Raw genomic sequence first — 27796 nt, forward strand, 5'->3', positions numbered from 1 at the left:
AATATTCTGGCAGATACAGCTTTATTTCTGGTTTTATCTCAGAGTTGTGCATGCTTAGACAGTTTTAGGGTGCTAATAAACATAATTAACTTATATGGATCAATCTAAGTTCAGATCAATTATTGATTAATAAAAGTAGAGATTGATCTAGCGCATAATGCCAAAGTCCGCTAATAGAATTTCCCATAGGACGGCTAATACTAACGCTTGGTCGACCTAAACACACATTGCTGACTAAAATAACATCTTTATAAACTCACAGGCATAAATTTCCAAACTATTTTAAGGAGACATTTTTTAAAGTAGCTATTTGTGCTCTAAAACATAGATTTTGCTCATAAGCAAGCAGAGTAACTGACCTGGTCTGTCTGTGAGCAAGCACTTTAACTAAACTGACAGAAGCGATCCAGATGTGAGCTCGTTTCATCCCATTCCTTCTATTTTCAATGTTTCAGCTTTGAGAAACATTTAGGAACATGGGGCCTCAACTGTGAGCGAGACACATGCTTTCCATTGATTAAGGTAGGTAATTTAAGCAGATTATTTTCCCATACTCTTCTGATAAAAAACACTCCACCCGAGTCAAAATTTAATGAAATTTTCCGTTCTCCATCAGTGGAAAGGACTTGTCAGCCAAAGGTCACACATGCTGGAACAATTAGGTTTTGGCAGCAGGTCATACTCAGGCTGAGATACAGGTGTGTTGCAGCACAAAAGAGTCCTATCCTGGTTCTTTAACAAATGCTAGCAAATCAGGGGAGCCCACATGATATACGATATATGCATGCTTCCTCCATTCTCCCTATTTTCTTCCCACTCAGATTGGAGCCTCAATTGTAATCCAGAGGAGAAGATGATGAACTGTGAGCTTGAAAGGATTGTCCTTCTCACTAAGGTTTGTGTTTCCATGAACAGTCCTAGAAACACTTTAAAGCCGGTTCTATTCATCTTCTGCCTTTTTTTTTTTTTTTTTACTGAGTTCTGTAAAAATGTTTCTATTCTTTGTGCAGAATCGCAAATTTCCTGAAATACCCAGCATGCCAAAGTGGCCTCCCGTAAAAACTCTAATGTCCAGCCATCAATCACCAGCAGGCCGCCTGCGGCCACACCCTGCGGGCCTGTTTCCAGCAGCTCTGTGGGAAATGCCAATTCCCTTTTCCTTCCAGTGTTAGAAAATTGTGCAGCTCCAGAAAAACATTAACAATTTAAATGTGGAAGTCTGCCTTTGTTTTTAAAGCCTCCAATGTTCAGACTGAATGTCAGCCATGCATTACGGGGAGTTTGGGCCGAGTCTGACCTTTTATGTTTGCAGACCAAACAAAAACATGCTTGTCCCTCTCATTAGACTACAGTGGTGGGAAAAAGACCTTCTAATCATTTCTCATCTCTTAGTATGTTTGTCCCACCCAAATATTTCAGCTCAAATAGCCAACACAAAAAAGGTTTTTTTTTTGTTAACAAAGACTTATTTTAAGGCAAATACAATTCAAATCTGCAATGGCATGTGTGAAAAAATGATTAGCAGCAACAACCACAATTGAGAGCTTTGAACTTGATAAGAATCTAAAACTTAAGACACTTTTTTTAAAAAGAACCTACTCCAATGAAAATTGTGTTTTTGGTGTTTTTAACACATTCTTGTGGCATTTTTCTTATGATGGAGGACATATGTGAAGAAAATTAAGCTAAAAATTACATATCTGAGTATTTCTTCACTCAAATCATTGCGAATCAGGAGCAGAGGGAAAAATTGCCACTGGAATAAACTTGTGGGTAACTTAGAAGCTTCTACGACAATCGAAGAGGACAAAATGAAATGTCGTTTAAAGAAAAATTAGCCTATTTGTGATGTAGAAAATACACTGGGCAGGCCACGAGCTCTGCAACAGGAAAGGGAAGGGGGGTTGGGGTTGCTTCACACCAACGTGTTTGCCCACAACTCAGAGGTGAATTTCTAATGAACTACTATCGCTCTGGAAATTATGACATTAATGAATGTAAAAATAATTAGGTTTTTAAAATCTTGGCTTTAAACAGTAAAATCACAATTTAAAGACGACTGGGAACACTTTTAAAATTGATCAAAAGATGATTGGAGTGCTATTTTAAGGTGCTGCATTTAAAATGGGTATAGGTGAGAACTCTGTTTCAGAAGTTTGTGGTGTATTTGGGACCTTTGAATCTCGTAGGACTGCTCTGATTGTCGACAATTGCTGTTTTTAGACAGTTTGGTAACGCATAAAAGATTGCCTGAAGCAACAAAACAAATACTACTCCACCAATGAGTGAAAAAGAGGTGCTGACCCTGCATAAAAAGTAACATTCTTCAATAAGAATCCATTTATTCTCATGCAGATAGTGGAGGACGTCGTTGATGGAAATGACTCAAGTATCAAATCTAATTCTCCTGCATCACGAAGTGAATTATCCAGAAATGAGAAAGCAGCGATTCTCTGATGATTGGATGTCGGATGTCTGTGAGGCTCGCATCATGAGGGGAGACATGCATAAAAGCATTACTGTCAGTCCGCAGCCAGATGCAGGACTGTTCAAGAGTCTTCAGGGATCATCATCATTCTACTCTGAGTCCAACAAATATTAAACTATTTAGCCTCTCATCCGTCACATTAAGCCACACATTCATCTCTAAACTGACTACAGACAAGGTAGTAGAAAACCAGGAGAAACCATAATGAAATGAAGGGTGAAGAATTAAATCTGATTCTGATCATACAGATTGATACAAGTACTATACCTCAGGGTACGACCGTTGTTGCTATTGTGGTACTTGTGTGGCTTAAAAGTGCACTATATTTTTATCTATTAAAAAAAATGTTCCTACTGGTCTTTTAATTATGATTATACCTCTTTTAGGCAAACCCCAAAAAGCCTTTGTCGTTGTTAAGACATGTTTTCTGCAGTGTTCATCAGAAACTTACCTCTGATTTGTTGTCGGGATTGTTGGCACGAAAGTAACCCTATGCTGATATCCCATCATCCCTTTTTTTACACTCTCTCCTGCTGGCTTACAGCCCCTCACAACCCCAAGCTAACATTTGCAGAGCTTTACACTTTTGAGCCAGACTGGGCGAGAAAAACAAAGACGTTAATGGATCTATTTATCTGCAAGTGGATGCATTGGAATGGAGCAGAGCAGGGAAACTTTGACTCGCCCATTTCACGTGCTGAGTCACACCTGAGAGCTGTTTCAAAAAGTGGCTTTTTGTTTGCTGCTGATCCATCACGATTTGAATAAAGAGATACTCAGAAGTACATTTCTCCATTCCAAGAAAAACGCCTCAACAACTCCAAAAACAGTTTTCTTTGGAGTGGGTCTTTAAAGAGCCAAAAGACTGTCATTGTGGAAAGACCGTTTGATAGAAACCACAGACATATGATCTCTAATGACAAAAATAGAAACCCAAACAATTGAAATGAAGCCGGACATATTGGCTATCGGCTCGTTTCAAGAATGTATACTGTAAAAAGGGGTGATTGGGTTCAACAAAGTTATGGGAAAATGTTTTTTTGGTCGGACTAAACAAAGTTACAGGCCACAGGGGCTGTGAATAAATCTAAATCTAATTCAATCTAAATTTCACTTTTTAAATTGACAATAAAAAGGTTGCAAACCCTTAGAAAGGAGTCAAACATTTTTCCCCCATTCGTAGATTTTTTTTTTTTTTTATAAAGAAAACCTTCCAATTTTGTCAGAAAAATTATATTACCAAAAATTCTTATTTTGAGAAGAAAACTTCCAATCTAAACATGGTTTCTCAGTTATTTTGATAATAAAAAACTTCCTTGATAAGACTATTTTTCTTGCAAAAAACTGAAACAAAGACAAATTTTCTTGAAATAACGTTTTTTTTTTTCTTTAAACTTACTTAAAATTCTGTTTTTGCTGTGTGATTTGTGGGAAATTCAGGAGATCAATGTACAATTGAAATCTATAAAATACCAAATAAATAAATAAATAAATAAAATTATGGCTTTGCTCCATCCAATGCCTAACTCAAGTGTTTGGCATTCAGACAGAAAGGTTTTCATAAAAAAAAAAAAAAAAAAAAAAAAAAAAAAAAAAAAAGAAAGAAGGACAAATAGTTTTGTGGCTTATTCCTCTATATATTTGTGCAACGGAAGAAGAATGACATTCTAAATGAGATGCCAGTTGAATACTCTAATGTCTCTAATCCCAGCTGAGCAGCAGTGGAAGCTGAATGAGGTAGATCCGAGCTGGAGTTGAGATTAATTACACCTGAGAACTCGGGGAATGAACGACCTGTCACCCTTAATGCTTTCTGTCAATCTAAGGAAAAAAATCCTTCGAAAAAACCCTGGAGGAGGAGTGTTGCTCAAAGTAATCAGAAAGTATTCAATCATAGAAGTGGAAATGACACCACAACTTTGTGTTTGGAGAACATTATATGAACATTATAGCTGTAAAATAAGCAGTTTTTTTTTTGTCAAAAGAGTCACACGTTTTGACCAGAAGGGGGCTCAGTCAGAATTTCCTCCCTAGTCTCTAACTACTAAAAAAATATTGCATAAAAAGATGAAGACCTAATCAGTACAAGCATGATTTGATGACTATTTATAAATCCACGGTTCTCTTATTTAAAAAATACATTTTTTTTCCAAAAATTGTTCCAGCACAGTAGATTGTGGTCTATATTCCCCCAAACTACTGAGAATCGATTTCTTGAGGACTCGATTTTTTATTTGTAGATTTGGACAGCACTATAAATAGGTGACTGGACTGTATAGAGAGTAGTGAAGGAATTCAGACATAGTCTTACTGGCCACACGTAGAGGTGTGTATTGGCAAGAGCATTGCGATACGATATGTATTGCGATACACGTTACATGATCCGAAATGTATTACAATACATCCCCAGAATGTAACAGAATCATTTTTTTACCAATTTCTTGAAAGAGTATGACTTAGAAAAAAACTCTCCCTGAATATTAATACACCTTTCATGGTAATTAAATTGTAAAATTGATTTTATTTAATGATCACAACCCCAAGCACTGCAACTGTTTCTTATATTCAAGTTGCTTTTACCCAAGCAAATTCATAGAACTCATAAATAATTAATTAAATATCCTTTGTCAGAATTTTGAATTGATAAAAGTAACCCAAAATAAAATATTGCGACATATCACCAATTCAATACTTTCCTACTGCCCTTGGAACACACCTCTTGGTCCCATAATGACACAAATCAATGTGTCTTGAAGATGAGTGGCATCTGGACTCAAAATCTTCTTTGTTGAAACCACTCATCCAAGAGGTCTTATCAGTCCAGATGAGTGGTGAAATATCTAGGAGGATCCATCAGCCTGGATAAAAGGTGAAAAGTTTCAAGGAAGATGCCATGACTGAACTTCAAAATATCCCCTGGATAAAGGAGAACTTTCACCGACACAGGTCTAGGTCTAGAAGCAAGACTACTTTTAGAAAGCTAGTTCACAATAATCTGCAAATACTTTTCTCTTTTGTACTGTGGTTACTGACAAAACAAACAGTTGGAAACAGTTGTGCAGTGATGTTTTCAACTGCATGTATGCACAAGTAAATGCTTTCAGCCACAATGGCCCATGTCTAATTACAAGAAATACATCAAAGTCTGTGAAATGCAAAAGCTTGAACCCAGAAATTCCTACAATCTGGACATTTACCACTCAGACACAGATCCAAAAACTGGATGAATGCTGGATTCAAGTAGGCAACAACTCCTTTTCCTCAGCTTGGTACAAGAATTTCTGGTAGTGAAGATTTGGACAACGGCGCCGTAACAAAATGATAAATGGGAGCAAGAAAAAGCTCAGCATGATTTAGAAATCTTGCAGTGGCTTGAACTTTTAGAAGCTCTAGTGAGATATCAACCATTGATATGTATCCCTCACATTTAACTCCATGCTTCCCAAAAACCAAAGGCCAAAATACATTCATTTTTATATAACCATGTGGCAAAACTTGTTCTCTATATTTGACCCATCCCCTACAGTCCCTCTTGCCCCAGGAGCCATTGTAGTGGTTGTTAGACCCCTAATCCCTATGAAACAGGGATGGATTGGGTCATGTGTTTAAGGTCAACTATTCAAACCCACAACTTCCCTGACCCAGGGAGGACTCTCTAGTACCAAATCACTGCCCTGGTTGACACTACTCTGTGCCCAGGGGAGCATTTCTCAGGGCCACATGCCAAAAGAGACATTCAAAAAACAGTTTTCAATAGGAGACAGTTGGCTTCAGGGTACCTCTAAGTTTTGAAAAAGCTCTAGAAAACGTAAGCACATCATTGGCTGTTCTCTCAATCACACGGGCCCATTTTTTCCCTCACCACTGGATTTTAGAATAATTTAGTCTCAGGCTGACATTTTTTCACAAGCTTAGAAACAACTAATGTGCAGGAATGTACCAGTGTGGAGGTTGATAACTTGTCTCATCCCTTCCATTTAGTAAACCCAATTACTTTACGGACACAGAAATAAAAGAATGTTCCGGGCTCTCTTCTCAACTACATACACAGACTCTATCCTCACAGTGACGGCCATAAAATATGGCAAAGACATGACATGAGTGAAAGTATTTAGTTTGAAACAGTCTTGCTACTGAAGTCTTGCTACTTTGTGTCTTTATGCTAGTATTATGAAACAAATGAAACCCAAACACTGATGCACTTTGCTCATTCCTTGCTTTGAATTTGTTGGGATTTCAACATGATTGTCTAGGAGAGGTGACTGTTCACAGATGCAAACGAGTCGTTCTTCAAGTTAGTGCGTATTTAGAAAAAGCGGGACAACCCGGCAGCTGCAGTGATTTGATTAAAACTGGAAATCATTTGAAGATTCCAGTTGACCATATGGTTGATCCGGCACTTATAATACCCATCTAAAATAATGGGTCATAACAGATCTAGACTGTATTTTATAAAGACAAGGGAATAAGGAAATATTAGAAGACTTGTTGAAAGGTTTAAGCAAACAACTTTCTGACCCACCTGCGTCAGGTTCTAGTTCCGCTGTGACTGCAGCATCATGCCACCTTTCCACTGGAAGCCTCTCCTCCACGTTGCCCGGTGGTGCTTGGGTAGGGGTGGTAACAAAGCTGGGCAGGGGGGTTTGCTGGTGCATTAGACTCGTGGGTGAGGAATTGCTAGGTTCCGGTTGATTTCCATTTGTTCTGGTGTAACCACTGCTCCCCGAATGCTCATTGCTTTTGTCCTGAAATGGCTTGACAGTCTCATTCACATCCTGTCCATCAAACTCACTGACACTCTGAGACTCTTCCAGCTTCTCTTCCTCATCTTCATTCACCTTCTTCTTGTCATCTAATCCAACTGACTTATTTGGACCCTCTGTGGTCGACTGGACAAATATCATACGGTCTGGAATTTTCTGCATGATCGTTGGAACTATGTTCATGTGTCCTTTTTCAAGACTGTCCGGAGTCTCTGTACTTCTTGTCAGGATATCCATATTGGTCTCAGTACTTGAGCCTTCTGGGGTGGAACTGTCAGCTACATTTATGTAAGTCCCCTGAGGCTGGAAATCACTCTCTGAATTCACATCTAAGAACTCTGGATGATGCTCACTTCCAGTCCCTTGGTGTAATGGAAAGATAAAACGTCCTAAATGTTTGTTCAACGCACTCTCTGCTTCTGTATCTGGTTCCAAATCCCCCAATGAGACACTTTGTGCCCCTGCTAAAAGTTCCCAAGCAGCAGTGGAATCTGTGTGTGAGTCTGAAATCTCCTGCTCATCACTTGAAGGATTTTCTGTCAATTCTTTAGGATGTTCATGAGCTCCATGTCGCTCCCTCAGCTCCATCCGACCTTGCATCGGAAAACTTGGATGTACAGAGCTTCTGTCAGACTTGACAAAGTCATGAGATAGAGATGAAATTTTAGTGGGAGAAACAGAAGACTGGATGGGGGGCACAGGCAGTGATGGGTATTCTTCTGAAAAGTCGGTAGGACTGTAATCATAGTCATCTGAGTCTTCCTTATCCAATAACGGCACCTTGAATGGAGGGAGTTTTCCCGGAAAAGGAAGATGGTCCAGTCTGGTGAACGAATGCATCTGGCCATGTCGGTCAAACCTGTCGGGGACGGCATCATGTCTGCTGCTATTTCCATCCGTGGCGTTTTGTGTGTCACACTGTTTACGGTAGCACATGAGCTCCCCCCCTTCAATGGGACAGTGGCATATCCAACAAGGTCCCACTTGAAATGAATGATCCGCCTCATACTTGTAGCCTTCATGAACACATCCCAGCTGTTGGCATTGTCTGCAGCCATCAACGGGCTCCGAAACCTCAATACAGTTTGGAGGCACTTCAGGGCAGCTCATAAAATGACAGATGATTCGCCCCCCTCCAAGTGGACAGGAGCACTCGGTGCTGCCATAATCCACAAAGTAGGAGTCTCCTTCAGGGACTGAGCCGTTCTCAAAGCCAGCACTCACACAGTCGTAGTACTGGTAGCCTTCACATGTGCATCCTTTCTGCAAGCATGAAGCACAACAAGCACCACTGTCCAGGACCGTCTCAATGCAGTTGTCCAGCAGGGGGCACTCCACCCCAGTGCAGTCCTGGTGGCAAAGGCAGACGCTCAGGCAGAGAGAAAACCAGAGAGCTCTCAGGAGGGTTACTTTGACCTCTGCCATGGTGTTTCCTCCTCAGTCGAAGGAGATCTTCAATCTGTGAAACAAAAACATGAAACTGAAGTAGGTACTGTGAGGAGAGCGGAATAAAACTTCACATTCTAGTCTATGAGCTGAATGTTCAGATTCAAAGTTTGATAAAGTTACAAGAATATCAGAAATCAAAGACCCACTCCAATCATCTTCTGATCTGTTGTAAGAGCATTCCAAATTGTCTTTTAATTATAGTTTTGACATTTTTAGCCAAAATTTTAAAAACTTGTAGTTACTTCTAGGAGATAACATCTGCAGAGAGGCAGTAGTTCATCAGAAATTCACCCCTCCAGCGGAGCAACCCTACCCCCGTTTCCAATCATCCATCTGTTTGCACTCTCCCCGCTAGCTCACAGCCCCTCACAACCTCAACATAACATTACAGGTGCAACAAAAAATGGTGAGCACTACTGGAGCAATCCAGCCGTACAGTTTTGAACCAGATGCAGCTCAGACAAAGAAAGACATACATGGATGTATTTGTCTGCAAGTGATACATCGTATTGGAGCACAGCAGGAAGCCTGTGGGCGGCCGATTCTTGCACCTACTATGTCACAGCTACAAACTTTTTAATACATTTTTTGTCTGCTCCTGATTCCAAACAATATGACTAAATAAATACAAGAAATACCATTTTAAGCTTAAAAGTCTCAATATGTATCTTCCATCATGAGAAAATTGCACAAGAGCACATTAAAAACAAAAAAAACCCCACAATTTTTATTGGAGTGGGTCTTCAAATAGAGAACTTTTCAGAAAAATAAATATTAAAAATATATTTGAATGGATAAATAGAAGAAAAAATATTCTATTTGATTGAAGGCACATTTTTCCATCATCATGAAGAAACAAAGATGACACTTCAAACCCCGCTGTTCTCACAAACATAAACTTTTGTCACATAAATAAACTAAACTGTCATTCATAACAAATAATTGATCTAACAGCAGCTTATCATGAAACTACTGCTTCTGATAAGTAAACAGTAGGTGTGTAACGATTCATTTTAACAACAAATAAATTTGATATTTGTGATTGCCGATTCAATTCATTTATGATATCGGTTCATTTTTAACAATCTGATTCACTAAAATCGATCCAGAACATCTTTAGCCAAATATTCAACCACTGTGACTCAGCAATAAATATCTGGTACTGAAAAGTCCAGGTAAAGTTTTCAGATTCCTTGTTGCAAGAAGTATCAATTAAAAATAGGTACAAACAAACAAGTAAAATGGAATTAATGACAAATTAATTCAGATTTTAGTTTCAAAAAGTGCAGTCCACTGTTATTTTTTTAAAAATACAATTTTATTTGAACATTGTGTGTGTTGTGGTAACACTTTATCGTTTTACAGTAAAATTAACTCATGTCTCAATCCAAATGGTATTCTTCCAGATCAATTGGATTATCTATTTATCTAATCTTGAAAAATATTTTACTGTAAAACGTCAATTCGATTCTGCCTCAGATTGATCTGATTGGATAATAATAATAGGGTTAACATGCCTTCTTCACACATGGAGAAAAGGCACACAAACACACGTATGCACAACATTCCATTGTTTAGTTAGAAGGGTCCATACAGTTTATGAAAAACAATTTTTTAAGCATATCTGTCATTAAAAAGGAAGATAACTTCTAATTTCCTCAAAACCACAACTCAACATGAGTCTGCAGTATTCTGAGTAATTATCTTTAAACTGTTTGTCTCAGCTTAAACATCAGTTCTCCCTCTGAATTGTCACAGTGGCTGCATTGTAGTACTTCATTGTACTTTTCTTTTCTGCGCTGACGGTGAATGATTACACATCTGGACACTGTGTTGACTTTGGAAGCCCTCAAGTGAGGGCAGTGCTTCAGGTGAGTGCACATCTGGAAGATTCATCAGCTCTCACACCTTAAGGCAGGAGAGAGGACAGTTAACGTCTGATGTGTTCTGAGACCCAGAATGTTCCTGAAGTCCAGAATCTGTGCTGCAGCTACACTTTCTTCCTCGGAAGACCATCTGATTTCATTTTAGAAGCACTTCACTGCAGACACGTGGGACTATTGCAGCATTTCACATGGATCAAACCAGAATGTCATATAATGATGGATCAGATTCAGTCCATATTTTCTTTTCTTTCATCAGATCTGATGGCTCAGAAACAGCACATGGAAGCCGTGGGTTTATTCAACTCGCTGTTACAGTGAGGTGGGGGTGGGGGGTCCTCTCTCTTTGTCCCTGCCTGTTCAAACACAAAAGCAATCGCTGTGAGGCAGCAGAACTTTGATCAGAACCACAGCAAGACTCTGAACCTGTTCGCGCAGACTCAACCCAAAGTTCCTCAAAAGCTTCTGTAGGAACTTTCAGATCAAACTGAGAGGAAACCTGCATCCAAGCAGAAGGAGCGCAACGGTCGGTGGCCCACAATCCCTCCCTCAACACCCCTGGGGGCTACAGACCTGCCTCTCGGGGTCGATCCGGTCTGCAAACTGCTCGAGAAGGAGCTTTTTCTTACCTGGTTGTCAGCGGAGCAGTTGGTCCTCTGCGCGCCGCAGCGGAGGAGGTGCGTGCGCGCAGCGGGGAGCAGGCGCGCGGAGGAGGGGCCGAGGGACAGCTGCCCCTGGTGGGGACTCCGCGCAGCCCTCAGAGCCCGGTGAGGAGACGGGACCTGCTGCGTAAAGAGGTTATCCAAGGCGAACCGGGTCAGGAATTACGCATGAAGAACCTGGAGTTCTGAAAGTTCCGATCACACACCGTGTTCTCGTGTTTGTGCACACAGACAAACTGGATCATGTGGGTGAAAGACTTCACAGCGAATCAGCTTCCTCTGTCTAACCCCGTCTTCTGCTTCCTCTACTCCAGGAGTTTCAAACTCAATCGCACAGGGGGCTAAAATCCAATTGAACACATTAAAACTACATTTTTAAAACTTTAAAACCATAACTTTTCAATATATAATTATGAACTAGATAGAGCATTAAATGCGACAATGCTAATAGCTGAAAAAACGCTGAAGCTTATAACCAGCTAAAATACTGGATAAATGCCAAATTAGCCTAAAAAACAAAAGAGGGGAAAACAAACTTAGGGTTGCCAAAACAGCTAGCTTGTAGCTGAAAAAAATAGCAAAACTTCAAAATATCCTAAAAACTGTAAAAAAAAAGCTTAAATTAGCCCAAGCAGCTAGCATGTAAATATGAAAACAGCCTAAAAAACTTAAAAAGAAAAGCCTAAATTAGCCAAAACAACTAGCATGTGGCTGAAATATTAGCTAAACTCCAACATAGCCTAAAATAGTAAATTCTAAAATAGTCTGCTAGCAAAATGCCAATTTTTAAAACTTTAAAAGTATCTATTTAAACATCATTATGAATAATAAAAAGGCAGGAATATTATTCTGGAATAAATCAACTTAAACCTTAAATAACTTTCAATATTTTACCCTCCATAAAAAATACATTTTGTCAAAATTATGCAAATTAGAAATAAGTACAAGATAATATCGGGTCATTGATAACAATAAAATAAAACTATATGGAAGGCCGGATGTGGCCCCCAGGCCTCACCTTGTGACACATGTTCTACTCCAACACCAGCCACCTTCATGTCTTCATTCACTGCATCCATAAACCTCCTCTTTGGTCTTCCTCTAGAACTCTTCCTTGGCAGCTCCAGACCCAGCATCTTTTTACATCTTTTGCATCTTTCTCCTCTGGACATGTCTGAAACCTCTCAGTCTGGCCTCTCTGACTTTACCTCTACCATGTGCTGTCCCTAATGAACTCTTCTGTCACCCCTACAGCACACCTCACCACTGTCTTACAGCCCTCATACTTTACGTGTCCTGCATTGCTCAAACGTAGACTGGAAGATTGGAATTTTCTTTTGTAAATTGCTTTATAAATTACTTTGGAAGCCTGTTGATGCCTGCAGACAATACCAACAGAAGGCGTCTTTTAGAGCCCTTTATCCATTCTATTCTTTCACATTCAGAACAGTTCTCTGACATGCATGGCCGGATGTACACCAATCGTTCAAGGCCCTCCCTCCTATCAAAGGTCATCATCAGAACCATCAAGATTTTATTCTTTGAAAATCGTTGACATGGTCATGAATGTAGATGGTGGCGGCCATTCAGCATGCAAAATGACCTGTTTTTTATACACCCCCGGAATACTGAGCGGATATGAACGGACCGTCCAGAGACACGTACTCATCATCCAATCAGAGCTGCTGCTGGCTGGCAATTCCAGCTGCCACCACCCTGTGACCACTCAGCTGTCGCCTGACTTCATAATGTGGTCATCCCCACTTGTCACTGGACTGACCTTATTATCCTCTATTATGCTCTGCTTTTATATATATTTACTATTGTTCTTATTGGAATGTATGCTGTCTGAGTGTCAAGTAAGATGCTTCGAATAAAATGTACTACTATTATTATTATTTTGAAGTAACTGGGATAGGCTCCAGCAACCCCCATGATGCTCCAGGATGAAGAGGGAAGAGAAGACGGATGGAAGCCACAAAAGCCTTTCCTCTAATACCACCAGGGGGAGCCCTTGCATCATATCCATCTCATTCTCCCTCTGATACAGGGGTCTGCAACCTTTAACTATCAGATCAATTTGGGATAGTTTTAAATCCAGTAAGAGCTGCAAAGTCTTCCGTCACAATTTACTATTGAATATAAAAAAGAAAACATTTGAGTCGAATCCAATTTGTCCGTAAATGGAGGAAGATTCAATCTTTTGCCATCTTTTTGCTTCATTATCTGACGGGTAAAATCTAAACATAAATGACAAAACTTAATGAAATTAACCAAAACTACAAACCTATTATGTAAAAAAATTGCTAGTGTTTTCCTTTAAAGCCAAAGAGCTACATTGGAGGGATAATAAAAGAGAGCTGCGATTGGTTCAGGAGCATCAGGTGACAGAACCCTCATTAAGTTACAAAATCGTATTGATAGTAACCTGCTATCTACAGTCCAGGAATAGAGATTCATTCGTTTTATTCTCATTAACACTCTCCACATTTAGTAACAGTTCAGCCCCTGAATTAACATCTTATAATACTTTCAGGAGCCTTTATTCTGTTTTCCTAACTCCATTGAGTCTTTACCCTCAGAAAACGTACAATTCCATGTTCTTGAAGCACCGTCAAAACTGTTAACTTTTCTTTAAAAATCTTTGCTCTTTTGGGGTTGTTTATATCAGAGTCCTAAAATCGTGCTCAAACAAGAGGGATCCAGCAAATATCAGAAAAGTTTATTTCTACCACTAAAATGTTGTATGAAAGTAAACTCCTTTAGCCAAAGCAATGTGTGAACAATGCATATTTTTCAGAAGTTAATAAGAGTAACTGTATTTTATTATTATTATTATCTTTTGCTGATCTTGAACTTCTTTTTTAGAGAAAATTGAGTAGTTTAAAAATGTGATGGAGAAATCAACAAACAGCAGGAGAAAAGAGGTCATGCGCAAGTCTAGGGAAGATGATTTAAAGAAAAAAATATGAGGCCTTGGGCTGCACGGTGGCGCAGTGGTTAGCGCTCTTGCTTCACAGCGAGAAGGCCCCGGTTCGACTCCTGGCTGGGACCTTTCTGTGTGGAGTTTGCATGTTCTCCCCGTGCATGCGTGGGTTTTCACCGGGGACTCCGGCTTCCTCCCACCGTCCAAAAACATGCTTCATAGGTTCATTGGTGACTCTAAATTGCCCCTAGGTGTGAATGTGAGAGTGGATGTGTGTGTGATTGAGGCCCTGCGGCAGACTGGCGACCTGTCCAGGGTGTACCCCGCCTTCGCCCTTCAGCAGCCGGGTTAGGCTCCGGCACCCCCGCGACCCCGAAAGGGAAGAAGCAGACAAGAAGATGGATGGATGGATGAATATGAGGCCTTAAAAACTTGAAAAGAAAAGGAAATGAAGCTGAACATCTGAAAACAATCCTTATGGTTAAAAACAATCTGATCTGGGGGAAAAGTATGAAACAGCAGCTTCTTCTTTGTAAAAAAAAAAAAACTTTATTTGTATTTCATCATAAGAGAAGCACAATTTGTTACAATTTTAAGGTGACTGATAAAAATGTAAAAAGATGTTTTAGGACATTTCATATTTACACGGATTTAAAACATCAAACATGGATATTAGGATCCAATTAAGACTTTTAGGAAATCAATTCACAGTTAAATTTTTGAATATTAAAAAACTTTCTTCTAAATTTGTTTTTTTGCAAATGTTGATCATTCATAAATTTGTTGTAAAGGGAACTGAATGAAAGCTGCCATCCTCCCAGTGTGTGTGTTTATTGCAGCTGCACATTTGTCCAGTTTTCCTGAAACCTGAACAGTCAGATTAACCAAAGAGAACCAGAGGAGTGCACACACCTAACAAGAGCAGCATGTTTGCACATTTTTGTTGTGTGCATATCCAACTAAGAGTTTATGTTTTAGACAGTTGAGCCAAGGTATAAGGTTTTAGTCTTCTTACACACAACAATAACAGATATGTTGCACAAATCAGCATCTGTCCATGAGGAAATCAAAACCTGGTAAAGACAAACTGCTCACAATAAACATGGAGGATTGTTTTGAGCAGACTGCTTTAGATGCTTTTAAAGAGTTAAATAAATTACCAATATCATCAGTATTGATCAATTATTTAAATGGTCAGAACTTCACTTCAGAATGTTAGAAAGATGAGTCACCATGAGAGCAATGCTGAACAATAACGTGGTCTTATCATAGAAGCTGAATACTCTGTCAAACGTGTGAACCTATGGCTTCACCTGCTGCTCACCATACCCCCTCCAAACACACACTACCAATTATGAAGGTTTAGTTAAACCACAAACCAAACAGATCAACATCATCCCAATCGGCAGTCAAACGTGCAAAAAAAGGCAGTTCTGTAGTGTAAAAACTTAGCAACAGAGCGACTTGTAAATCTAAGATTATACAGGCTTTTTTCATTGACTGGATCCAGACTCTTCAGTCCAGAGGCTCCCTCTAGAGGCAAGCCGAGGAACCGCTGGTGTTCAGGGTGTGAGCTCTTTTGACTTGACTGTTGACCCAAGAGCTCATCTACCTGTGATCATCATCTTACTACCTGCTATACGACCCCCACACATTAAAAGACCATCATTGAAATGCAATAAAAAAATAATCTGAGTTGCCAAAGAGAAATAAGAAGTGGCACGATGTAAAGATGAAAAACAAACATGTCAGAATGAATCACTATTAAAATATTAGTGCATAACAAAAGCAGCTGAATGAGGCTTTGATCACAACACGAACATATGAGCCTTCAGCATGTTTTAGAGCTAAAGGATTGGGGTGTAACGAGTCACTTTACCACAATCGATTTATATTATAATTTAACCAATTTAATCCGATTATCTGACCTAAAATCGAACCAGGACGTCTTTAGCCAAAAATTCAACCGGTGTGACTCAGAGATAAACATCTGGTACTGAACAGTGCAGGTGAAGTTTTTCAGATTCTTTGTATTTCTTGCTAGATAATCAAGTGTAAATTAAATATATGTACAAGTAAACAAGATTTAATGATAAATCCATTCATGTTTTAGTTTCATAAAGTTCAGCCCGCTGTAGTTTTCCCCACATCAAAATAATACAAACATTATTAGAACATTCAACCACACTGTATGGTCACGTCTTTGTAAAATTCACTTTCCACACATTGGACTGTAATGATGGCTGGATCATGTTACACTGTTGTCACATTGTGTTGTTTGTTATGATGTTTGCTTTTACAGTAAAATAAACCTACCATGTCTCAACCCAATATCCACATAATCGACTGTTTTCATTTTGAAACTGTTTTATAATGTTATATTTTGAGTTAAAGCTTGTCTCAATTGGATCAACCTGGATGGATTGAGGGAAAATAAATCAATTAATTGATTTTTGTTACACCCCTAGAAAATGCTTCAAAACTAGAAAGTTCTAGTTGTCAAACACACAGACTGGCACTAAAAGTTTGACTTCATTTGTGTTTGAGAAGACTGACTGGATTTTAAACAGATATACAATTAATGAAGATGATTATTAAAGTAGTTTTTGTGTTATTACTACACTAAAGTCATTTTTCACACACTTTTCCTGAGACAAAAAACCTCTCTAAAGCTAGCCCCTTAACATGAATTAGACAAAACTATTTTCTCTGATCAAAATGTAAACATGGTTTTAGTGCCAGAATCTGTATCATTCGTTCATTCATTTTTTAACTTAAAATCATAAACGAAAAATGATTCGTTTATGATTTTGAGTTGAAAAAACAAACGATACACAGATTCAGGAGGAGGCTGTCAATTTTAAAGCTGTTTTAGCTTTGATGACCTTCAAACAAAATGTCCGAACACGGTTTTGTTGTGCAAAAAAGCAAAAGTTCAAAGAGTGCAAGTAGGACGTGTGCAGACAGAAGCTCCTCATACACGCACGGAAGTGGAGCCTGCAGACCCAGAGCTGCTCTCCATGTGGGACGAGCGCAGAGGAGCCCCCTCGCTCTGTGAGGCTCCGCCTCCAATCAGGCCCTGCTGGCTCAGGTTCAGGATGGAGTCGGCGATGATCCTGGCCGTCCGTTTCTGGTATCCTCCGGATGTCACCATCAGTATGGGGATGCCTCGCCGTTTGGCAGCCCTGAACACGATCTCGTCCCGCTTCACGATGCCCTGGTGGAGGGAGGGGTCACAGAGTGTCACAGCCTCACTAGAACTTTTAGCAAATACTTGAACTCTACTGAAAGGTTCTGGTCATAACACTCATAAATGAGCAGAACGTAGAAACTAAGGCTGTCAACGTTAACGCACACCATTAATTAAACAAAAAAAATGATGGCAGTAAAAATGAAGTAAAATGTGTTCAAAAGCTGCATATTGTCATAAAAATGTACCTAGTAAAACATTGTGATTATTCATGGTTAATCACAACCCAAAAGCATGAATAATTTGATGAATTTCTGTAATTGATTGACAGCAGAAACAGGTCAGTGCAGCAGCACACCCGAGCACAGAGAAGCAGAAACATTAACATCCGCAGCCTCTTCACCTGAGGTGATATGGACAGCCCTCCGAGAGGGTCTCCATCCAAGATGTCCGTCCCTGCGTTGTAGACGATGATGTCGGGGCGGAGCTCGTTCAGGGAACCCTCGCAGTGAAGCTCCACCTTCTGAAGGTACTCAGAGTCTTCCGTTCCCCAGTCCAGCTCCACCTTTCTCCTTATGGCTCCTTCATGCACAGGAGAGTGAGAGTTAGAGCGCAGAATTCAGAACCATGAAGCTAACAGTCATGAAAGATCACACGCTGCTGAGCTCTACCAAGAGAGGACATTCATCACCTTACCTGCTCAATGTGACATGTTGGTGGGTTTGACGACTTGGGGCAACAAGGGCTTAAACATCTCGCCTAATGAAGGTTTGAACCCTAATCAACTGTTTGCTGGCTTAACCCATCAGACTACAGTCTTCCTGACTTTCACTTTCTTCTGATGAAGCAGCATCAGTTGGTTTACTGATTATCTAAAACTAGCAAACCAAAAACTTACTTTACATTTTTTCATGAGAAGGTCTGAGTGCTTTTTGATTTTTATCAAAAATGATCGTCTTCTGTTAGTCCCCACTTTTTCTGCTGGGGCACCAGTGATAGAGCTGTGGGACTCTCACTCACGCTTGGCGTGCCCGTCCCCGGGATAGATGTGACAGTTATACACGTCCATGATGAAGACCCGCCTGTCCTCCAAGAAGTCGCGCTCGTGACCATTTCCCTGGAAAACAGCAGAATCATGGATACGCCAAACCCAAAATAAGGATTTTCACAGGAGTGGGTATTTAGGTAACCTTAACAGTGTTCTGTCAGTGAAGGAGACCTTCAGCTCTAAAGCTGTCCTGTCCTGTGCATTCACAGACTCTAGTGACTGTTGTTTTGATCGTGAGCGTTCTTAGAAGTCTCATCTTTGTTCCTTTCATATACTTTTACAACCCTTCAGGTCTACCCAGGACCCACACTGGGGTTTTGGGACTTTCTGCTTCTCTTCAGATGTATTACTTTTAGCTTTTCTCTGCTGTTTTCTGCTCAAAACCCTGAGTTGTTCCTCCAGGTTCTGCCACTCTGAGCTTTTTGCTCCAGCTTTGAAGTACATGGGATGTAAAAAAGCAAAGCCTTCATGCAGATTTCTTCCTTTCCTACTCCCTGTTGAAATACCCCCTCAGGACCCGTGCCGGTCCTCTGCCGTGTCAGCGGGTGCTTTCAAAGCTCCACGGTTCAGAGTTCTCACAGAGGAATTCAGTCTCAGGGTCAAGTCCAGCAGAATTACAGCTGAGCGTGAAAGAATAAACATCAATGTCAGGTGAAACACTGATGCTGAGGCTGCTGGGAGGGCGGGGGGCGGGGGGGGGGCACACAGGACATGTGCCAAAGTTAAAGAGATGCAAACTACTAAGAGATAATTGAAAGTTAAATTCTAAACCCCAAAAATAAATGTTTTCATTAAATGAATGTTTTGCAACTGTGTACACCGAATAGAGAAGACGAGATCTTCACAAACCAGGAGATCACACTTCACCTGCACAACAGAATCCTGCTCATTCTGATATCACTGAGTAAAATAACCTCTTCAGATTCTTCCATCCAATAAAAGCAAATATTACAGATGACTACTGTGCAAAAAACAACAAAAAAAAGAGTCTTCTCTGGCTCACCTGATGAGCATCTAAATCGATGATGGTCGCCTTGGCGATGCCTTCCACTCTCTCAAACAGAAACTGAGAAATAAAGAGGGAAATATCAACAAAGTAGCTGAAACTTTAAAGACTAAAGACGTCTCTGATCTGCAAGACAAGATGTTTTACAGTTTAACCTGCAGGAGGCAGAAATGTTCACACATTTGTGAGGACGAGGGTGTTTTGTTTTTCAGGAAGTTACCCATTGCTCTTTTTTAAGGCTCTGCAGTTTGGTTTGTTCACAGGAAGATACTACGTGTGTTTTAACCACACTTTCACACAGAAATGGAGGTAAAAAAAAGAGTCCCTCTTTTCTCTATTTTTATTTGCAGAACAATGAGGTTTAATTTCCTCATTTGTTATTCCTTATTCTGCACATTAATAGCAGCATAACCGGCATAATCTGCCTCTATGTGATGCAAATAACCAACTGTAAACCTGATTCCAACAATGACTGAGGAACTGCCAGCAGAATTTTAATACTTGAAACTGATCAACTCTCCAACTGCAAACTGATCTGTAAATTATCAGCACCAGGTTAAATGTCAGCATCCAGTATTATGAGAGTATTAGTTTAGGTCTGATGGTTTGGGGGCCGTCAATCATCTGTTAACATTTCAGATATGCGAAGGCTCCGAGACGAGGGAATCCATCCGACAGGATTTTATTTAAGCAGAACATGTCACCTGATTTTATGGACTTGTGTGCACAAAGACCGGTATCAGTGATAGGCAGAAAACATACCAGCAAAGAAGTGCTGAATACCTAATGGAACCATCAGATAATCCCCTCTAATGAAAATTGTGTTTTATCATGTTCTTGTGGCATTTTTCTGATTAAAGAATTAAGAAAGTTAAAATCAAAATTGAATTTCAGACTATTTCTTTATTCCAATCGTGAATAAGGAGTAGACAAAAAATGCCACAAATCTGTCTTATTTTGAACCCTCAGTCAGTATTTTCAACACCTCTGTTCTGTCTCTGTACCGCCTCAGGAGGCAGAAACAAAACCGATATGGAGATAACGCCGTATCTGCTTTAATGGATTCATAGCACGGTGAAACAAGACGATATCAACATACCAGCAGCTTAGCCTCCTTTCTTAGATGATAAACACCCCAGTTTTAGAAATTATTAAGGTTTAAAAAGCAAAGTGACTTTTTAGTACCACATTCCACAGAAATAATCGATAAAATCCTTTTATTTTCCATCTGTCAGCCTTGCTGCAGTATTCCCACTGTTTCATCATGCGCCTAATAGAGGGTTTTCTGCACATTTTTATAAATAATTGGTAATAATCAATTTTCAGACTCTGCCCTATTTTTTTTTTAAATATATATATATATATATATATAAAAATTGTGGAGGGTTGGCCAAATAATCAAACAACCCTCAGCTCATTTTCATGGCTGATGAAATCCTGTTTGCAGCTCCAGAGGTAATTAAACCTTATTCAGTGTGAACGGACAATTATACGAGTTCTACTAAAAGTGCCAACTCTACAGGTGAAGGACGAAGGGGGTGTGACAGTCTCACCTTGATGGCCAGAGTGATGTCCGCATAGGCGCAAAAGCCTCCGCCCCTGTCAGCGGAGCAGTGATGGAAGCCCCCACCTGTGAGACAGCAGATCGAGAAGATAAAACTGAAGAACATTGCTTAGAGGATTGAACTTTATTTAATCTCAAGTACTTTTAGGTGCTTTGCAACCCTCATTCAAGAGACTACTTCCAATGAAAAGTGTATTTAAATGCACATTCATGTGCAGCTACACAAGTTTCTACGACAGCTTTCAAGTTCTACATACAAAATGTGCATTCAAAACAGGACAAACTTTGACTAATTAGGTAGATTTAGTAGTGAATGGCTTCTACTTTAATGCACAGATGTGCCAACTGTTTGAAAATCAGTCATAGAGGAAAAATTAATAATTGCCATTTGTGCCCGGCTGGAATTCTGTAACACCAAGTCTTTCATATGTTTGAGTAGAACAGTGAAGGAAAAAGCCTGGAGCAAGATTTGCAACGCTTCGACAATTTGAACCAAGTCTCTTCAAACTGTAGTTGGTAGACATAGAAAACAGTCGAAAAAGAAAAGAGGAAGAAGGCCCTCCCTGCCTGTCCAGTGTGAACACCACTGGCTAAAAGAGCATGCTTAAAGGAGCATTCTTGAACACGTGTCGCATGTCCGGTGTGTCTGCAGCTTCACAGGCAGAAGCTCACTCCTCATAGCAGCAGTGATGATGATGATTGTGGAGGTGAAGTAACATTCTCACTAAGGAGACTAGTAGTAGGAGGAAAAAAAGATTTTTAGATGCTCCATTTATGATCCATAAACAATTTTATGTCAAAGTTATGTCACACCAAAATTAAAAATGTAGGGAACACAACAAATGTGTTAAATCACAATGTGTGGCTAGCTAGACACTATTTTATTTGACATGAGTTTAAGAGCATTTCATTAAAGTAGGTCTGTTGATAAAACATAACATTATCTTATTTAAGGTTGTTGAGTTCAGAGGAAATTTTTCCTTTTTGATGCTGTAAAAGATTTTTGATTATCAAACAAAATATTTTTAATTTTGGTGGAAATTTTTATGTTCCGTTAAGCAAGTTTACTGATCTTGTCTTAACTTAAAAATGCACTTTGGTAAAGAGAAACATTTCTAAATAAAATGCAGATCTGGAAAGGATTGATATTGTTTCATAATCAGATGGTTTCATAAATGATTCATTGCCTTGTGAATCGTCATCGAATCATGAGATGCCTCAAGATTTCCACCTCTAGAGCAGACAAACTAAATTATAAATAGAAAAAACATCTAAACACTTGAAATCTTCATGAGAAGAAAAGAAGTTGTAAAAATATTAAGGCTCTGAACCTATGTAAGAAAGAACAAAGTGAACCCACTTGGTGCTTCTGTTTCATTGTAGACTTACTCACCCACGTTGATGGCCCATCCTCGCTCAACAGCCAGTTTTCCAGCCTGTGGAAGACAATGTTTTACCTCAGCTCTTCAAGAGAATCCTCTTAAACATCAGACAGTCATTTTTAATATGAACGTAACCAATAAATCATTTCAAACACGGCATTTCTAAAAGTACATTTTTCATGAATTAAACATTCCTGTTTATCTCCTAAAGTGTTAACTGCAGCAATTGGCTTAAGTTGAAGGATTAAAAACAACCAAAAAAAAAAAAACAAGAGGTTTCATCGTCAAATAAATTAGATAAGAGATCAACAGATGCTGGCAGAGAGCTAAGCATGTTTAAATCCATACATAAAGAAGGACCATAGACTCTTTGACACTCTTTTCCTTAATTTTTCAAAAATAGAAAATTTGCTGAAGAATCTGCTGCACTTCAATACAGGTTGTGCTTATTGACGTCCATCAATTTATTTTGTAGTACAGGACAGGACGCACAAAAATGTGTCAAAATGTTGGAGTTCGACTTGTGAATACGCACCGTCCTTCAACTGTTTGTAAATTAGTTAAAGTTTGACTTAGTTTACTTTAACTACTTTCTCACTTCTTACTTTGTAGATATTTTTTAACATATAGAAACTTTTTTCTTTTTCTTTAACCAAAGAGCTACAATGGAGGGGTAAAAGAGCCACATGTGGCTCGGGACGGAGCCACAGGTGAATGATGGACAGATTCTGTCAGAGGAAGAATGCGGGATCAGAGGTGGACTACCATGATGGTTCCTCCCGTTTGCGTCCGTAAAGGCCTCAGCACCTTCCGCTGCACCAGGAAATTCGGCAGAAACAGGACAGGAGGGATTTCTGTGATAGTTGCCACGACGACCGACCACTGCAGCCAAACAGAGCAAAGGGAGGGTACAGCTCGCATGACACTTCATATAAAAACTTTAGTGATTTTATTTTGACTTTCGACGTTGATGCTGCACCTTTAGGTAAATGTTTTAGGTTTTAACAACCTTTTAAAGTAAATTAAATATTTTGGTCATGACCTTGAGCCAGTCATTTCCCAGCATGCATCCCAGTACACATCTTTTAACTAAAGAACTTTCCTTCGGGGTTTTAAATGCAATTTGACATTTTTTGTTCATTTTGAGAAGCAGTAATTAACAAAACTACAAAAAATGAATAAAATTAACAAAAGTAGCCAAATTGGACCCCGTGGGTTCTCCAGGGTTAAGGTATCCCACAGGGTCATGCTGTTAGAAAAGCTCCTACCTTTAGCTTGTTCAGATAGCGTTTGGTGTGGACCACCAGCAGATCCTCCTCTGTGGCTTCACGAGCTTCCACGATGTCAGCATCGGTGAGGAAACCCTCCTCTGAGACAGAGTCAAACAGGAAGGAGCTTTATGAAGCTTTGTGGGGACACAATCTCATCACTTACTACTTCTAGTCATGAATCAGTGATTAAACCAGCTTAGTCGGGAGTGGAACAGGAGGTGAGAAAACCCTCGGAGAGAACAGAGCAGAACACTGCTGTCCAAACAGCAGACACTTCAAAATCAAGCTTCAGCATTCATGCAATTCCAGGTCAGTTCAAGAATGCAAGAATGCAAATGCAATCAGTCTAAACATTACCAGCAGTCTGGTGAGGAGAGCAAAGACTTTCTCTGAGTGTTAAATTCCAACAAAGTCTTTTTTTTATCTGATAAAAGCCCAGTGTCACTCTGTGAGTTGGTACAATAAGGCTGCATTGAAAACAGTTCCTATCCCCAACATGAGCCGACTGCATAGTTTATGAGCAACCTCTGACCGCACTCTTCCTTTGAAGACGTGCGACCTGTGACCATGATTTCCCTGCTGGGAACATGTCCAAAAAAATATTTCATCAACAAATAAGATGATAAGTTGTAAGTAAGTACTCTATAAAATGCTCTATGAAAAAGAATGTGAACAAAGGAACCCAAAAAGTGCAGAGACTATAAAGACCCACTCTGGAAATCTTTTGATGAATTATAAAAGCGTTCCCAGTTGTCTTTTAATTATGATTACATTGTTTTCAGCCAAAAAAAAAAAAATCCTGTTTTGTTTTCTAGGACATAGTATCTGCAGAGCGGCAGTAGTTCATTAGAAATGTACCTCTGAGTTGTGGGCGGAACTGTCGGCGTGAAGCAACCCCGCCCCTACGCCTGATCATCTGTTTACGCTCTGTCCTGCTAGCTCACTGCCCCTTACAACTCCAAACTAAAAGTTGTTACATACAGAGTTTTAGAGCTATCAAGCTTTACAATTTTGATTCCAGATTCCAAGTTGGATGAGGAAAACAAGTAGTAAATGGTGTATATTTGTACAGCACTTTTCTACCATCCTCAAAGGCCAAAAGCATTTTACAGCCACAGACACATTCACACATTGATGGCAGCTCCGCTGCCAAACACTGGCTAGTGCTATATAAATAAAGATGAATTGAATTTAAACACAAACTGTGAGGATTGTGCTTCAACAAAACATGAAGTCCCCTCTACTTCTTTAATTGAAGTTCAGTCTTCAGATTCTGGGTGATTGAGTCAGCCGTGGCGATCACAGCCAAACGTACTCAGTGAAACTCTTACCTTTTAGGAAGCGGATGACTTTTCCCCATTTTCCTGCATCAAAAGGGTGCAGCTTCTCCAAACCCATGAAGGTGATGTTGTATTCTGGGTGGTACATGATGGGCAGACATGTCGGAGGGATGCTGCCATAAAGATCGGTTGGGTGAGAGCTGGAAAAAATAAAAAGAGTTTAATGATCCTTATAAATGTGACACAGCAAACATAGCTGGTGTTTCTCACCTTGTTTTCCTTTTCGAGACATGGCCTTTAAGCATTGTTATTCTTCTCTGGAAACAACCAGGAAATTGTGAACAGACAGTTAAAATATTGTAAAAATTGTTTTCACACACTATTAAATTGAAGATTTGTGCAGTTACATGAAAAGATTAAAACGTGCAATAAAAGTATATGTTTTGAAAGTTAAGTTTACACTATGTCCGACTTAAAGTAACGTAAGATAAACTATTCTGCAAATTTAAGGAAAAGGGTAATTAAATATTCAGTTACAACCCGAATTTGTTATTTTCTTATATAGGACGATTCCATAGAAAATGTGTGTGACAAAACAAAACAGAAAATTTTAACCAATCCTGACTAATTTATAACTTAAAAATCATACACAGTATATATGCCAAAATTATGGGGGGAGCAAACACAACTTATGATATAATTTCAATTAGGTTGCAGCTGCTTACAGTCTTTACTTTTTAAAATTGGTTTTGTATTCAGAGCAATTTTGCTAATTAAACATATAAAAACATGATTTATTACTGTATTTCTTTTATATTTGCATATATTTTGGCAAACAAAATATTTTAAAAATTAATATAATAACTAGTGCTCATACAAATCCCTAAGAAATATCTGGAAGAAACGTTAATTGTAGAATAACTTGTTTAAATGTGTATTTTTCGTATACACTCAATGGTCCCTGTGAGTGCGTCCACTGACAGGGACCATTGAGTGTATAAGAAAAACATTTTTTACAGTCAATGACAGGGACAGATAAGCGTGCGCATGCGCACTATAGACTAATGTCAGCGTTTATTTAAACGTCGACATAATAAATTTATTGTTGACGCGTGTAATACATGTTCACGCTTTTGGCTACAAGTGCAGCATAAGCGCCGACGCGCTCCTCCTACGCACGCGCCGTTTCTGACTGACGCAGAAGGAAAAACGAGCGTCCACGGTAAGGAGAACACCTAGAAGACCCGTGCCATGCCACGAGAGCTCGTGAAACTAAACTCCCGACCACACATGCTACTCACCTGCGTCTCATGCGCTCAAACCCCGCGGTACTGAGCAGGCAGGCACTGCTGGGGTTGGTTCCGGTTCCTCGTGAGTGACAGCAACGGGATTACGTAGCGAGCGACGGCCTTTCTGACGTCATTGACAGCTGCTGCGCCGCGGGCACGCCTACAAACGCTTTAAGCTCTTTAAACTCTCCCTTTAGGGTTGACTCAACTAATGACCTCTCACCTTAAATATCAGGAGGCATCTTATAGATTCTCCCTTGATATTTAATTAATGGTATTGATATTATTACTCCTCCAATCTAAATTTTATACACATAAGTGTAGAGTAAGAAAAACAACTCCCAGATTTGAAGGATTTATGATTGAGTTCTGTCAATGTTATGGATATCTTAAAAAGATTAATACACCCAAGGCATGTAACACTGCTACAATTTGTGCTTTTTTGTTTAATGAAAAATTCCCTGTCTTAGATTGTTTTTCCTCCTTTTTTTGTGTTAGTGCTTAGTATTATTTTCCTTTCTATTAATATTATGGTTATTTCTCACTTGGAATTAATTCCTTCTGCTTGCATGTTCCCATTACCTTTCTGTATATGGTAATTTTCTTGTTGAAAGATGACATAAGTTGTTGATTTTTTTGTGGAGTGTTTGCTGTTGTGATTTGTAGTTTTATGTGATATTCCATAAAGTTCTTTGAAAAAAAAAACAAAAAAAAAAAAACAAAAAAAACGCCCACAAACGCAGATGTGTTTGACCGGTATAACTGGAAGTAACATATTTAGATCTTTTGAGGAGCAAAAATGACGTAATCATATGAATAAATAATAAAACATCTAAGGTATGTAAACATAAAACACGGCAACATTTAGAAAGCAGTATAAATGAGTGGATAATGCATTCATACGTATTTTATATGATCTTTTTTCTGTCTTTGAATCTACTTATTTATTACTTATCTATCTTTAATATGTTTATTTATTGCCACACATTTTTTGTTATTGTTTTTTTTTATTTATTTAGCCTATATATGCTTTTTTCAGTCTATGAAGGAACTGCAAAATTTGGTACTGACTGATTTGATCAAATTTGGGAGGAAAAGATGGAAGCTTGCTAATAATTAGGATTAAACTGCAGTGGAAAAGAGCAAAAACTATATATAACATAACTTAATTCAAACGTATATTAAAAATTGCTAAAAACTAAAGAAAAAAATAACTTGATCATTTAAACAAATAATACTTTCAAGATAGTTCTTCAGTTCAGCATTAAAAATTCCACAACCACAGAATCTCTGAGGCTCTCAGGTCAGCAAACAAGACCTCATGTTGGCCTTTTGTTTTAACTTCTCAGACTGTTAAGCGACCAGAATCATCAGGGCCTAGAAATCTATGCAGCGGTCACACATGAGCACAAACATTGATTTCTTCATGAATTACAGGGGAAGTTTATTTCAAAAACCTTCAGAGAAGAACACAATAATCATAAATGTGACGCTGTAATCGATTGAAATGATGCACACAAAGAAAGGAGTGCAGTTTTCTCCAGCAGTTTCAAGTCGATGCAGTCTGTAGCTTCAAAATGACCTGCGCTTGCATC

At 39.2% G+C, this 27796-nt stretch overlaps 2 protein-coding genes across 2 annotated transcripts in view; both read right to left on the reverse strand.

The window, feature by feature from the left end:
- fbln2 (fibulin 2) overlaps positions 1–11636 on the reverse strand; it is a 34426-nt gene extending 22790 nt beyond the window's left edge. The window contains exons 1-2 of the mRNA XM_024270991.2: positions 11213–11636; positions 7011–8710 (exon numbers count right to left, since the gene is read on the reverse strand). Of these exons, the coding sequence (XP_024126759.1) occupies positions 7011–8676 (1666 nt within the window). The 5' untranslated portion in view covers positions 8677–8710; positions 11213–11636. The remainder of the gene's footprint in view (positions 1–7010; positions 8711–11212) is intronic.
- Positions 11637–16291: 4655 nt separating this feature from the next.
- Positions 16292–26512, reverse strand: hdac11 (histone deacetylase 11). The gene is made up of 11 exons (XM_024270953.2): positions 26214–26512; positions 25183–25229; positions 24964–25112; positions 23630–23730; positions 23127–23243; positions 22373–22415; positions 20969–21045; positions 19413–19475; positions 18382–18478; positions 17765–17943; positions 16292–17388 (listed from the first exon to the last, which is right to left on the reverse strand). The coding sequence occupies exons 2-11, from the start codon at positions 25215–25217 to the stop codon at positions 17146–17148; spliced, it is 1104 nt and encodes a 367-aa protein (XP_024126721.1). The 5' UTR covers positions 25218–25229; positions 26214–26512; the 3' UTR covers positions 16292–17145.
- Positions 26513–27796: the final 1284 nt, after the last annotated feature.

This window comes from Oryzias melastigma, linkage group LG5 (assembly GCF_002922805.2).
Source record: "Oryzias melastigma strain HK-1 linkage group LG5, ASM292280v2, whole genome shotgun sequence".
NCBI lineage: Eukaryota > Metazoa > Chordata > Actinopteri > Beloniformes > Adrianichthyidae > Oryzias > Oryzias melastigma.

Coding starts and splice junctions, on each gene's coding strand:
- hdac11 (XM_024270953.2), bottom strand. CDS start 25,217: ATGCTTAAAGGCCATGTCTCGAAAAGGAAAACAAG. Junction 23,244..23,629: donor GCTATCTGAACAAGCTAAAG/GTAGGAGCTTTT, acceptor GTTTGGCTGCAG/TGGTCGGTCGTCGTGGCAAC. Junction 18,479..19,412: donor TCGATTTAGATGCTCATCAG/GTGAGCCAGAGA, acceptor GCTGTTTTCCAG/GGAAATGGTCACGAGCGCGA.